The 14,100-nt window shown below is 49.6% G+C and overlaps 1 protein-coding gene across 2 annotated transcripts in view; it reads left to right on the top strand.

Moving 5' to 3' along the window:
• Frmpd1 (FERM and PDZ domain containing 1) overlaps positions 1 to 10,006 on the top strand; it is a 118,696-nt gene extending 108,690 nt beyond the window's left edge. For both annotated transcript variants that reach the window (XM_029475742.1, XM_021160346.1), the window contains exons 15-16: positions 3,305 to 4,120; positions 7,610 to 10,006. In XM_029475742.1, the coding sequence (XP_029331602.1) occupies positions 3,305 to 4,120; positions 7,610 to 9,900 (3,107 nt within the window). In that variant the 3' untranslated portion in view covers positions 9,901 to 10,006. The remainder of the gene's footprint in view (positions 1 to 3,304; positions 4,121 to 7,609) is intronic.
• The last annotated feature ends 4,094 nt before the right edge of the window (positions 10,007 to 14,100 follow it).

A 14,100-nucleotide genomic window follows, 5' to 3' on the forward strand; every position in this document is an offset into this window, starting at 1 on the left:
CATCCGCAACGAGATCTGGCGCCCTCTTCTGGAATGTCTGAGGACAGCTACAGTGTACTTACATGTAATAAATAAATAAATCTTTAAAAAAAAAAAAAAAAAAAAGAATGAAGAAGTCAGATGGGGACAGAAAAATAAAAGGACAGGGGAGACAGACAGGTTCCCCAGACAGCTTCAGCTGCCATCAGACCTCTGCTTCAGCTGTTGTATCGATGTGGCTTTTCCAAGGCAGTCCTGATGATGTTTAACAGCTGCTCTGTAGGGGGAAACCCTGACCTGAAACAAATACCCGACACTCCCACCAGCACCACCATTGCCGGCTGCCAGCATGGTTTGCTGATGTGGACATAGCCAGCTGTGCTCAGGATCTCACCATTTTATATATAGCATTTCCTCCACATGGGCAAAATAGTCATAGATCGTCCCAGAACAGATGACTGGAGAGAGAGATGCAGTCATCCGTGCTATCTGTGGTAACCACAGGGGATTCCACAACCTTTGGTGCTTACTAAAATCATCCATGTTCGATCCTTTCCATGAAATGGTACATAATTTATATATAACCTATACATGTCTGTAGCCAGTCTCTGCTATTTTGTGGGTTCTTCCTTTCCCACCCTTTATCCCCCTGGTTTCACCCTCTGTCACTAGATAGGAGAGAAAGAAGGATAAAGGAGAGAGAGAGAGAGGAGAGAGAGACAGAGACAGAGACAGAGAGAGAGCGCGCGCACAAACAACTACTAATAAACCACAACCAGCCCCCTTGAATGACCAACAACCCCCTATTGGGGCTCTAGCATTTATGTGCCCTCTGAAAAGTTTCCAGAATTCCAAATTTCACACAGTCGAGGAAACTATCTGCAGCTGGAAAGCCGTGCCTCTGCTAGAGAACGAGGCAAGTCAGCCACTGCTGACAGTCCAAAGCAGCCCTCATCCCTACGCCTGATGTTAGAGTGAGAACACATTCTTATATTTCCAAAAATCCAAAATGTTACTGCCCATGTCCCTCCATATCCTTCAGGTAAAACTCTAGATGACGACCTATCCTGTTGTCAGTGCCGTGGATGTGTTTCCTACAGAGGCTGGTCCTGAGAGCAGTGCTTTCAGTTTTGAATGAGTGAGTTTATTAGTCTGTAGCAACCAAAAGTAAAAGAACAAAACAGCAAGCAGCAAATGCATAGGGGAGCATCAGGTCCAGCACTTCCGTTATCCAACAGGAATGAACGGAGAAACCCTGTAAAGACAGTCATCTGGAAACCCTGATGGATAAAGCAGGTGCTAGGCAGAGTGTCTCCTCCACGGAGAAGCGTCTGGTTTTTCGTTCCCACTGCAGACGTTTTTCATACCATAAGATAAACGATAGTAATCTTGGTTTGAAACCGTTTGCCTTCTGGCTGTTCTCAGGAGCACAGTTTCTCTAAGGCCCTTAGCAGTTTGCTGTTCTTTCTCCTGTGATCGAGCATGGGGCCAGCCTGATCCAGCACAGAGAGTTCTGGGGGAAATTCAAAATAAACATATTTGCATGGAGGGGCCATCTCTTGCTTTCTGAGTCAACACTTAACAACAGCTAACAGCACGTGAAAAAAAAATATGACATTATATATAAATACAATAATTTATATTACAGTCAAATGTTATGCCACTGAGTTATACTCCCATAATTCATATTTTAGTGTGCCATTGTCATACTGTGTTTGTGGAGTCACCATGACACAAAGAATGGCTTGTACATGTTCAGCATGGATAGATTTATTCCATTTTGAGCCTATGGGTCGACAAATGCACACATATGAAGCCTACGGATCTGAAGGGCCAGCTGTTAGGAGTTGATGGGCTTTGCGTACTTACGCTTCTTTGCTTTTGCCAAGCACTTCTGCTAACCACTGAGCCATCTCCCCAGGCGCCAAGCACTTCTGCTAACCACTGAGCCATCTCCCCAGGCGCCAAGCACTTCTGAGTGAGGAATAGCTCAAGGTCCGGTCGGGGAAACGGCACAGAGTGGGAGTAACGCTGGTTTGGAGGGTGTGGTGAGAAGGACTGTGCACTAGAGACAGTGCAGAGACAGAGCATCAGAGGCTTGGTCCCTGAAAACACCCTGGAGCCAAGCAGATGATAAAGGGAAGCTCATTTGAGGAGAGGGAATGTGGTTCATGACACAAGACCAAGGTTGGGGAAGGCTGCAGAGGACAGCCAGTCTGGTGGGGTATGGACTAGCCATAGTATGAGGGCAGCTCTTAGTCAGGGTTTCTATTCCTGCACAAACATCATGACCAAGGAAGTCAGGACTGAAACTCAAGCAGGTCAGGAAGCAGGAGCTGATGCAGAGGCCATGGAGGGTGCTGCTTACTGGCTTGCTTCCCCTGGCTTGCTCAGCTTGCTTTCTTATAGAATCCAGGACTACCAGCCCAGAGATGGTACCACCCGCCATGGGCCCTCCCTCCCTTGATCACTAATTGAGAAAATGCCTTACAGCTGGATCTCATGGAGGCATTTCCTCACCTGAAGCTCCTTTCTCTGTGATAACTCCAGCTTGTGTCAAGTTGACACAACCAGCCAGTTCAGGGCTGTAACAAGGGAAGGGTCAGAGCCACAGTATGAGGACACACTGAGAGGGACCAGGGTCTCTCTGTGATAGGAGCAACAAGGCCACACTTCGAGCATCTCTAGTGAGGGAACTTCAGCTCTTCCCTGTAGGGAGGAGAAGCCAGGAGGAAGGATCAAGCAGTGCACAGAGAGATGTTCTTAGGAGATCATCCCAGAGGCCATTGGGAGAAAAACAGGAAGCCTAGCCCGATGCTGCCTCTCTCCATCATACATAGTCTTCCCAGGTACTCACAGCTAGATGCATCTCCGCTGTCCCAAAGGCCCACTGCAGCAGAGTCTCCAAGGCCACCTAGCAGCCTCAGGCCTCACTCGCTTGCTCTCTGGCTAGCATATCAGGGAGAGGCTAAGCATCTAGTTTGCATTTTCACATTTGGTGCCCCATCTGATTTTGATGTTCTGACACCACAGGGGAGGTATTTGAGGAAATGCTGAAAGTACAAGGGAGAAACAAGTGGATATCCACCACTCTTTGTCAGACAGAGGGGTCTCCCTGGGAGAAGAGATGGACTCACTCTGTGCTCAGACAGATGAAGGACAGGTAGCCCAGTGGTGTGTCCTCCTTGGGTCTTGGCATTAGTCAATCTAGTATGACTTATGTCAGTCGCTTTCTGTATTTCCCCCTGCAGCAAGGTAACAGGAAGCAGGTGTCTGTCAGACCTGAATGTTGACTTGTTAACCCTCAGTGTCCCGTCTATCACAGGCTACGAGTCCAGGGCCTGCAGTGACTCGGAGGAGTCCTCTGAAGTGGACTGTGTACTGGAGCCCCTTTCTGACCGATGCCTGGTGAAGCTGAGCCTCTGCAGACCATTTGCTAGAGAGGAGCAGCCCCCTGGCAACAGCCCCACACCCGAGGCAACCAGAAGAGGCCCAAGCACCTGCGGGGCCAGCAGCATGACGGACAGTGCTGAATCGGAGGCATCAGACTCAGCCAACACGGAGAGCCGAGGCTGCAGGACCAGCGGGTCCAGTGAGTCCATGGATGCCCTGGAAGAGGACGACTTAGATGCGTGCTCCTCCAGCGGGACCAGCTTCTTCCACTTTGGCCCACCAGGCTTCTCAAAGGGCCTCGAGACTGACAGCCAAAAGGAAAACAGCAGGGTCGAGACCAGTGGCTTCCTGTGTTTGCTGGATCTGGGCCAGAATGCCAACCCTCAGTGCCAGAAGATAGAAGGTCCCCAGGGCCTTGCTTCGGAAGCCTGCAGCTGGGGACCAGAACTGAGCATGGGCAGGCTAGATCCCAGGCTGTACGAGGGCAGCCGGACTGACTACTATAACCTGTGTTCCAGCATCTCCCCAGGCAGCCACCTGAGTGACTCGGGCTCAGAGAGCACAACTTCCCGGCAGGGAGCTGCACCTCCCCAGTGGTGCCAGCAGGGCTGGATGGAGGCTCAGCCTGGCTCCATGCTGGAAACCCTGGGCCTGCCTGCACTGCCCCCGCTGGCCTTTGAGGGTGGCAGCTCAGATGAGGAATACTATGATGCAGCTGACAAACTCACGCCACCAGACACACTCTCAGGTGAGCACCTGGTGCCCCTCCCCCAGCCCAGCAGATCTCTACCCCTTAGCTGGCTTCTAAGAGCCCAGGGCCAGCTCGAGAGCAAGAGACAGCCTCCTCTACTCTTGAGTCCATGGACCAACTTATAAGCCTCAAGGCCTTGAGTCGGGGCCGCAAGGGAGGTTTGGAGAATGGTGGGCAGGGGGCAATGAGAGGAACTCATTCCACTGTGGGAATCAGAGAAGGCTTCCCAGCAGAGGTGTTAAATGGGCTGGGCCTTGTCAGGTGGACAGGACTCACAAGAAAGGAATGGAGTGCCCAGTAGAAAGAATAGCTGCACCACCATGGGTCCTGGGGTGAAATTGGTTGTTGGAGCAATGAGACAAGCTATCAGTGGTGTTTGTTGGACTTAGGAAGTCCAAGGGTCGCTGACCTCAGAAGGTTGGGGATCTGCTGTCTGGGTCCCTCATATGTTTCCCAACTAAGATTGTGAGGTTTTTAATCTATAATTCATGATCCCAAACAGACACCAATGTAAAGTCTTTTCACACAGAAATATTTCCTGAGATAACCAGAAAACCTTGCAAGGCACATATATGTAACAAAAGGTTTCTACTCTCTGAGGTTAAAAACCCTGGACAGCAGTACAGACATGGCGGTCTGAGCCTCAGCCCTCTCCTGTGCCTCTCTGATACTGCCCTCTTGTGGTTCTCATTGCTGTTGGCAGAAAAGCCAGTTCAGCTCCTGAGGGCACCCTCTCTGTGTGATGCCCTCTGCCTGTTTGCCTCCCTTCCTGCTCTCTGCCCCTTTCCCTCATCTCAGCTGGCCTTTGCACCTGTTCCTCTGACTGCCCTGTCTTCACCTGGTTGCCCATCAGCTGTCCAGTCTCAGCCGAGGGTTCCCATCTGCAGAGAATATTTTCCAAGTTTACCAGACCAGGGCCAGCTGTGCATCTCAGTCATGGGTTCTGCCAGCAGTGGTGGCTTTCTGCCTGTACCTTGGTACTGCCTGCAGTTACATATTCACCTCATGATTATGAGAGGGCTCCTTGTGTGCAGGGAAGGTGTCCCCAGCACACAGCACCTGGGCATCCTCACTAAATGAATGAGTGAACTCACCACTTGATTATGGGTTTGTTGTTGTTGTTGTTCCTTGGGGACTGGCCTTTGTTTTCCCTTTGCTGTCTCACCATGTGATCTTGGCTGTCCTGGAACTTTCTGTGTAGACCTTGGGATCAGACCAGCAATGGGGGGAGGAACAACAATATGAACTAACCAGTACCCCCCACCACCACCACCAGAGCTCCCTGGCACTAAACCACCAACCGAAGAAAACACATGGTAGGACTCATGGCTCTAGCTTCATATGTAGCAGAGGATGGCCTAGTCAGACATAAATGGGAGGAGAGGCCCTTGGTCCAGTGAAGGCTGTATGNCNCAGTATAGAGGAATGCCAGGGCCAGGAAGTGGGAGTGGGTAGGTTGGTGAGCAGGAGAAAGGGGGAAAAGAATATGGGGTCTTCGGAAGGGAAACTAGGAAAGGGGATAACATTTGAAATGTAAATAAAGAAAATATAATAATAATAATAATAATAAAAGGAACAGCAATGGGTTATGCTGCCCTACACTGCACAATCCAGTTAACCTCCTGGGCTCTCCCTGACCCCTGCTAGGCTAGCCCTTATTCTAGGAGCAGGATGAGGGGTGTGGTTACAACTGGCAGGTGTGACTCTTACATGGGGACCCAGTCCAGAACTTAGTCCTATAAGAGATACCCTCTCACAGGCAGGGGATCTGTGCGGTGCTAAGCACAGAGTCTAGAAGTGGGACTCTTGTACCTGGGTTTCAGCCCACTCCTGAGTCACGCAGAGCTCCACAAATTCTCACTATCAGTCGAGGCAGCACCTTCAAACATTGCTGCACCTCCGAGTCACCTGAGGAACCTTGTTTAAAGTCTGTCAATTCCTCAGTGCTAACTTCAGCAGTTCTGACTGACATTGCAGGTCTGAGGGGTAGCCTAGAATCTGATAAGCTATTCAGTCCCACACAAGCAGGTCGGAGTGCAGGAGCCTCCGAGTTCTCGATAACATCCTATCCCGATTCCTCCTGCCCATATCCTAAAACTGTTTCACACGCTGCTTCTCCTGAGAAAGATCATCCCATCGAGCACAAACCCCTCAGGACAGGGTCCCTGCAATGCACCCTCATGCCCTTCACATGTAAAGTATCAACAGAAGCAGAAGCAGCTATGGGCGTGAGTTAACATCACCATGAAGAAAGGCTTGACAGACACCAAGCCTGTGGGCTGCCAGCAAGCCTGAAGAACTGGCAGCCAAGCCGGAAGTCTTTGCAGCAGAACTCCTTGGCTGTATTGTCAGGGCCTTATGGCTGTAAACAATAACATCTAATTATTATCACTAACAGTTATTGAGTTGCACAGTCTTGATATGTTTGTGGCCCAGGTTGGCTAGAAACTCAAATATATAGCCTAGGCTAGCCTTAAACCTGTTGGGCCTCCTCAATGCTGAAATTAGAGACATGCGCAAGGCACCATCACATTTATTTTTATTTTTTTAATTTTAAATTAGTTTTATTTCTGTGGATGTTTCCCCTGTATACATGTCTGTGTTCTATGTGTGTGCGGTGTCTACGGGAGCGAGGAAAAGGCATCAGATCCCCTAGAAGCGGAGCTCATAGATGGTTTTGTGTGCCATGGAACTTCTGGGAATTGAACCCTGGTCCTCTGGGAGAGCAGCCAGTGCTCTTAACTGCTGAGCCATCTCTCTAACACCTTTAAATATATATGTGTGTGTGTGTCTGTGTGTGTGTGTCTGTGTGTGTCTGTGTGTGTCTGTGTGTGTATGTGTGTGTGTGTATGTGTGTGTGTATGTGTGTGTATGTGTGTATGTGTATTGTGTGTGTATGTATATTGTGTGTGTGTGTCTGTGTGTGTGTATGTGTATGTGTGTGTATGTGTGTGTGTATGTGTGTGTATGTGTGTGTATGTGTATTGTGTGTGTGTGTATGTGTGTGTATGTATGTGTGTGTATATATATATATATATATATATATATATATATATTTCTTTGTTTCTTTGTTTGTTTGTTTTTGAGACTCTGGAGAACTTGTAGCCTGGACTGTGAATCTCACCTCTTCACTGTTGTAAATTCACTATGGTCTGAGGGTAGTCCATGTGTTAGAGTTCCTACCTAGCATGCACAGGGTTCTGAGTTTGATCTCCAGCACCACTGATCACCACCAGAGTTCAACCACTGGGAAGTGTCACGCCCCGAAAAGAACGTTGGCGTGCTCTAACTAAAAGGGTGTAAGTGGGTCTTAGACAAGCAACCACAAATGCTTATCATGATCATTATCTTCATCTGCCAGATGAGGAGACTGGGGAAGAGAACATTTAGCTTGCCCAAGGTTTAGGACTTGAGTCTACACAAGCCAACATTCTTACCCCTCTGCCTGTCCGTGCTTAATGTGATTTTCCTTGTCTTGATTTGCAGGGCCCAGAGCTGCCGATCCTAGTGCCATGAGATTTCAGAGTCAGTCTAGAACCCGTGGCTCTGAGGAAAGCCTGCATCCGGGCCCAGAGGGAGGAGAGCCAAGCAGGCAGGGAGGGGTGAAGAAGTATGCCAAGTCCCTGAGGAAGAGAAGGTCCTTCCTACAGACGGATCACACCTCCCAGGTCTCCTTCCCCCTGGAGGCATCCGCCTCCCAAGAGAACACGGATGATGTGTGCTACTATGACCGAGAGCCCTACCTGACCCTCACTGCCCCCTCCCCAACTGTGTCCTCCCTGCAGGACGTGCAAGGTGAGCCGGGCCTCCTGGAGACCAAGGCCTTGGGGTTGCTGGCTTCCTTGAGGGAGACCAAGAGCACAAATCCAGCCTCCAGGATCATGGAGATGGAGCCAGAGACCATGGAAACCAAGTCAGTCATTGATTCCCGAGTGTCTTCTATCTCTGCCATTCGCCTCCGAATTGACCCCAGCAACACAGAGAATCCTGAGGCTAGTCCCTTGGCTGTCACCACGGATGGCTCCTCAGCCAGCATCCCTCACAGCCCCCATCACTCCAACCCAGGTTCTTCCAGCCCACAGGCTGCTCAAGTCAGGCCTTTTCAAATCGTATCTCCAGATCAAGACCCAGGTGGCACCACCCCCAAAGAACTCACTGCAGAGCCTGAGGACAGCACCTTCCCTCTCTCTAGTGATCACCCTGATCCAGATAACCCAGGGCCACACCACGTCTCTCAGGGAGACACATCAGAGCTGGAAGAGGTGCGATCAGAAATAGGCTCAGAATCTTTTTTAACAAATCACGTACAAGAGGTTATCCCCCAAATCACAGGGCCCTCGTGTCCTGCCAGCGGTGAATGTGAAGTGAATCCGGAAGAGACAGCCTTGGCTGCAGATGAGGTACGACAAGGACAGCTGTCCTTGGACAGTGACAGGGAAGTTATACACAGAAATGGCCCTAGCCTATTCCAGAAGGGATCTGGAGAGGACCTGGGTGATTCCAAGGGTGACGGGTTAGATAATGTCCCACAGGCCCTTGACGTTAGAGCTCCAGCTGGTGAAATAAACAGCTCCCTCTGCTCAGAGCCTCCTGCAACAGGGAGAGGGCAGACCTCATCTGACTCTGAAGGGGAAAACAGAGAGGCCCAGGAACAGGAGTTGTTGACAGAGCTGGACTTGGCCCCTGATTTCTTACTTCCATCAGCCTTCCCTCAAGAGACAATAAAGGCAGAGCAGCTTGACCATGTGATCAGGGAAGACTCGGTTCCCACGAGCACTTCTCAGCAGGTCTGTATCCATACAGTACCTTCCCTGCCAAAGCTTTCACCTTGTCAAGAAGAGCCCCGCTCGGCAGATTCAGGCCATGGCTCACCAGCAGAGAGCAAAGGTGACAGTCCTATCATTTGCCTACCGCCTGAGAGGTCGTTCCTGTGCTTTGCCCCAGAGAGCCATCCCGAAGGCCCCACCAGTCTCAGCAGGGTCACCTCCTTCAGTTTTGCTGGCATAAACGAAGTGGCGCCCGCAGAGATTGGCATAGAACACTGCAGATGTCACTTTTCCTACGCCACGTGCTTCTGGGGCCTGCAGCCTGAGACAGAGGAAGAAGACGGGGACCCTCAGACACACCCTGCTGCCCCTCTTACCTCCCCACCCTCTGCAGGAAGCCAAGTGACCCTGCCCTGGAGGGCAGCCCGTGCCTATAGCTGCACCACACCCCTATCCAGGAAAAGCCACATCTGGCCAGAGTTCTGCTCCAGGGCTCTGAGACAGCTGAAAACTACCCCCACAAATGCCCCCGAGGGCTTTGTCCAACTCACAGAGAGCCTGCTGGAGCTACAGGACATCTTAGAAGCTTCCTGGGGGGTTGGAAACAAACACCCCCCTGACAAGTGCACCTGGCATTTTTCAGAAAGCCGGAGCCGCCTATGCATGGGCTCACAGAAGCTCCTAGCCAGCTGTCAACACGTGATCAGAATGGACCAATCCCCCGAGGAGATGCAGGATGCTGTGCGGGTCACTTTCCAGCACTTGGTCCAGCTGGCCGGCCTCTGCTTCCAGTTCACAGACTGTAGCCGCTGCTCCACCCGGCACAGGGAAGTGGCCGGGAACCTGAGGGACGTGGTATACACCTACCACCAATTTGTGGAGGCTGCGAAACTCACCTGTGAGAGAGGCTACCATGACCTCAGCGTGAAACTCTTGGCCCGCCAGTGCACAGCCCTCACAGCCGCTGTATTCTGTTTGACCCAGAAGTTCCGGGCGTCCACGGCTCTGTGAACAGGTCACCGACCCAAGGCCCCTCTCCAAGGAGCCTCTTCTTCTTCACCTGCCCCTTCCAATGTTTACTACATAGAGTATTCAAATAAACTGCTGCTTAATCTTGTCTTGTTCTGCCTTTCGAGTTCTGAGTGATGGTAAATTTGGATTTAAAAATGCTCTCTCATACTCAAGTCAACAGACATTCACTTCCTTTGCACCAGGCCTGCACTGGGAACTTGAGAAAACAGGCTGTCTGACATGAGCCTTTTTCCAAGATCAGATGTGCTAGGCTATAGGCGAGTGGGTGGCCAGCCAGCCAACAGGTATCAGGCAATAAATAAATAAATAGTAAATAAAAAAAGTCACCGGGCAGTGGTGGCACATGCCTTTAATCCCAGCACTTGGGAGGCAGAGGCAGGCGAATTTCTAAGTTTGAGGCTAGCCTGGTCTACAGAGTGAGTTCCAGATCAGCCAAGGCTACACAGAGAAACCCTGCCTCAGAAAAAAATAATAATAAAAAAATTAAAAGTCCTAAGAAGTCGGGAATTGTTGGTTTTGGTTCCTCTGTTACATCAATTTGGCACTAACCTATGCAAACAGGTGACTGTGTGTGTGTGTGTGTGTGTGTGTGTGTGTGTGACCCTCCAAGTCAGCATCTGGTTCTTGACTGCCTCTCTGCTGCAAGCACAGCTTGCCACTAGGGGGCAGTAAATTCCCTAGGGCAATGGTCCTCAACCTTCTTACTGCTGCCACACTTTAATACAATTCTTCTTGTTAGGGTGACCACCAACCATAAAATTATTTTGTTGCTACTTCATAGCTGTAATTTTCCTACTGTCTTGAATCTTAATATAAATGTCTGATATTCAACCCCTGAGAAGTTGTTTGTGACCCACAAGTTGAGAACCACTGCTGTAGCTGGTCACCCATGTTGAGGGTTATCCTGTGTTGTGTCAGAAACTACACCCCAGAATCTTGCACCCTGTTTCCGTTTTTAATATCATAAGGCAAGCATGAAGTCCAGGAGTCAAAGTTGCCATTATTAGAACAATATTAGAACAGAAGAAATACTATAATACTTCCCTCATACTGGCCCCAGCCGATCAAGGGACTTCTTGCCCACCATGGATGTGAACAAGCTGCTTAAACTCCTCATGTTTCGGGTTTTCTCTTTGTACTTGAAAAGACTCATATTGTCCACTTGAAAGAAGTATAAACCCAGGAAATGGTAAATTGTCAGTGAGTATTGGTAACAAAGCTCTGTCCCCACCCCTGACACACACACACACACACACACACACACACACACACACACACACTGCCTTTCCACATCCAGACAAACTTGTCTCAAGATTTCTTTGGGACACCTTTTGCTCTGGCTTCTCCTGTCTGGTCAAACGTGGCATGGTGTGGTGGCTCACTTTGGACTGTCAGAGGTCATCAAAGAGGTTGGGAGGTTGACGCTCTGTTCTGTAAGGCGCCCTAATGCCTCGCCTTGCCCAGCAAAAGCAGGATCCGTGAGGAGCCACTCCCTATGCTCCCTCCAGGTGGAAGGGAGGCCACCTCCAGCCATGAGAGGAACACATGTCCCTCCCATCCCACCCCAGCCACTTGTCACCTAGTAAGGCGGCAATCAGTTCCTGTGCCAGAGAGGACTTGTTTCCTCAGAATAGTGTTGGTTATAAAGCTCCAAATAACCATTAAGCTCTGGAATGTAACTTGGAAGTGATTTCACGGCTAAAAAGGAGCAGGACACCAGGCTAAAAGCAAGTTGGATGGTGTGAAAGAGGACTTGGAACTTTTGCCAGGAAGATCCAAATTGCTTATTGCTATGGACAGGGTCTCAACCTTCACCAGTGAGACTTCACTAAAGGCTGGGTCCCAATTGGTCCAAACCATATTTGAGTCCAATTAACTAAAACCTACAGTATGCCAGAAACCTTATGCAGATAGTTCAAATACTTCTGTTTGTTTTTTGAGACAAGGTTTCTCTGTGTAGCCCTGGCTGTCCTGGAACATGATCTGTAGACCAGGCTGGCTTTGAGCTCAGAGATCTGCCTGCCTCTGCCTCCACAGAGCTGGGATTAAAGGCCCACCACTGCCCCATGAATACTTTGTAAAATATAACTGTTTACATTGTTGCACATGTGTAATACTTTTGTGAGAGACAGATACTGACAGGAGGAAGAAGAGCCAGGCCTGCAGCTGAGCAGGCAGCAAAGCAGCTCCACCTCCCTTCGGTTGCTATTCTTTTTCTCTGTGGTTCCTGTAAGGAAGAGGAAGGTCCAGAAATGGTAGGAACATTGCTAACTGAGAAGCTAAAGCGCAGGGAAGGCATTCTGTCTGGTACTTTCATCGATACATTCCGTTTGTGACGCAGGCGAGGTGAGCATCCTGTTTTCAAGGGTGCTTGATGGAGGTTGGACGACCAGAGTTGGAGAATGACGAATCTCCGGGTCACCACAACAAAGGCAGGGTGAGATTTGTGAGGAGAAAGGAATCAAGGAAGGTTTCTGTAAGAGGCAGCACTGGGTGTCAGAAAGCATTTGTTGGATGCCGTGTGTAAGGCCATGAGATCTGGTAGGATTTAGATGTCAAAAGAGAAAAAAATCATTCTGTCAACCAGAGTCTTCTACGCAGTGACAACAGGTAAAACCCTGGGCACAGTAAGCACGGGCTCCTTAAGGGACTTCTCCCTCTCTTTTTTGGACAGAATCTAACCATGTAGCTTTGGCTATCCTGGAACTCACTATGTAGATCAGGCTGGCCTCGAACTCACAGAGATCTGCCTGCCTCTGCCCCGCCCCCCAAGGGTGAGGACTAAAGGCATGTGCCACACACAGCTCTCAAGGGACATGAATTAGTAGGGAAGACAAAAATTACGGACATGGAAGCGTCTTTTTAAAAAGATGCCAAGACCAAAAAACGAGCCAGCCTTACCTGATGTGACCAGAAAAGGGTTTTCTGAGTGGAGACTGTTTAAGCTGATTCTTAGAGAGTAAGAATCGTGGCTGGAGAGATGGCCCGGTGGTTAAGCGCATTTGCTGCTCTCACAGAGAAACAGGATTCTCTCCCCAGCTGTAATTCCAGTTCTTGGGGATGGGTCACCCTCTTCTGATCTCCATGGCTGCCTGCATGCACTTGGTACACAGATAAAACAGGCACACATAATCATATAAATGTTTTAAAAGGTAACAATCATTTAAAAAAAAAAACAGCTGTAATAATAGGAGAGGAAATAGACTGTGCTTAAAGCACCGAGAGACCAGAGCATTTAGAACTGAGAAGGTACAAGGCCGGATGCTGCAAGGCCTTGGGGATGGGGTTGGGTTTTACTACACCGAGGTACCACAGGAAACTGCTGAAGCATCTTTGGGTTGCGTGGGCGGGGCCATTGATGGAAGTGGAGGCAGTCAGAAAGGCAGCAAGACCAGCGAGCATGCTGAGGATGGTGTCTTCATTTGTGGGAGAATCGGATCGGAATGACACCCGAGTGAGGGTGGAGAGGAGGCAAAGGGACTGATGGTTGTGAGATGACATCTAAAAGCACCATCGAAGGCCATGTGACCCGCTTTGCAAGCTGCACCCAAAGCATGCCCGCAGAGGCCAGATGGGTCATGTAAGAGAAAAGGCTGCTTGTGTTAGCCTTTAAAAATCAACACACACACACACACACACACACACACACAACAAAACAAAACAAAAAACATTCGGCATGGTGGAACACACAACTATAATCCAGCACTTGTAAGGCTGAGGAGGGATAGCGAATTTGAGGTCAATCTGGGTTGCATTATAAGACCCTGGGTTTTTTTTTATTGTTGTTTGTTTTATTTTGTTTTTAATTAGATTGACATATGGACTGGGAGGAGTTGTGCCAAGAAAAGTCCACAGGAGAAAATAGTGCACCAAGGAGTGCAACCAGACTTCAGGTTCTTAAAAATTCAGGCTCATTTATTATAGGGTCTCTCTGAAAGAACGCGACGCCTAGCAGTGCAGAGTTATCGGAAAGTGGCAGATAGTCTATACAGCACAAGGCTGTGGGTCGAACGCTGGAGAGATGGCTCGGCAGTTAAGAGCATTGGTTGCTCTTGCAGAGAACCTAAGCTTGGTTCCCAGCCCCCACATGACTGCTCATAACTCTCTGTAACTCCAGTTCCGATGGGGGTGGCAGGTTGGAGAGGTGCGGGGGAGTGGGATTCCAATACCCTCTTCTGG

The sequence above is a fragment of the Mus caroli genome, chromosome 4, assembly GCF_900094665.2.
Source record: "Mus caroli chromosome 4, CAROLI_EIJ_v1.1, whole genome shotgun sequence".
In the NCBI taxonomy this organism is placed as follows: Eukaryota; Metazoa; Chordata; class Mammalia; order Rodentia; family Muridae; genus Mus; species Mus caroli.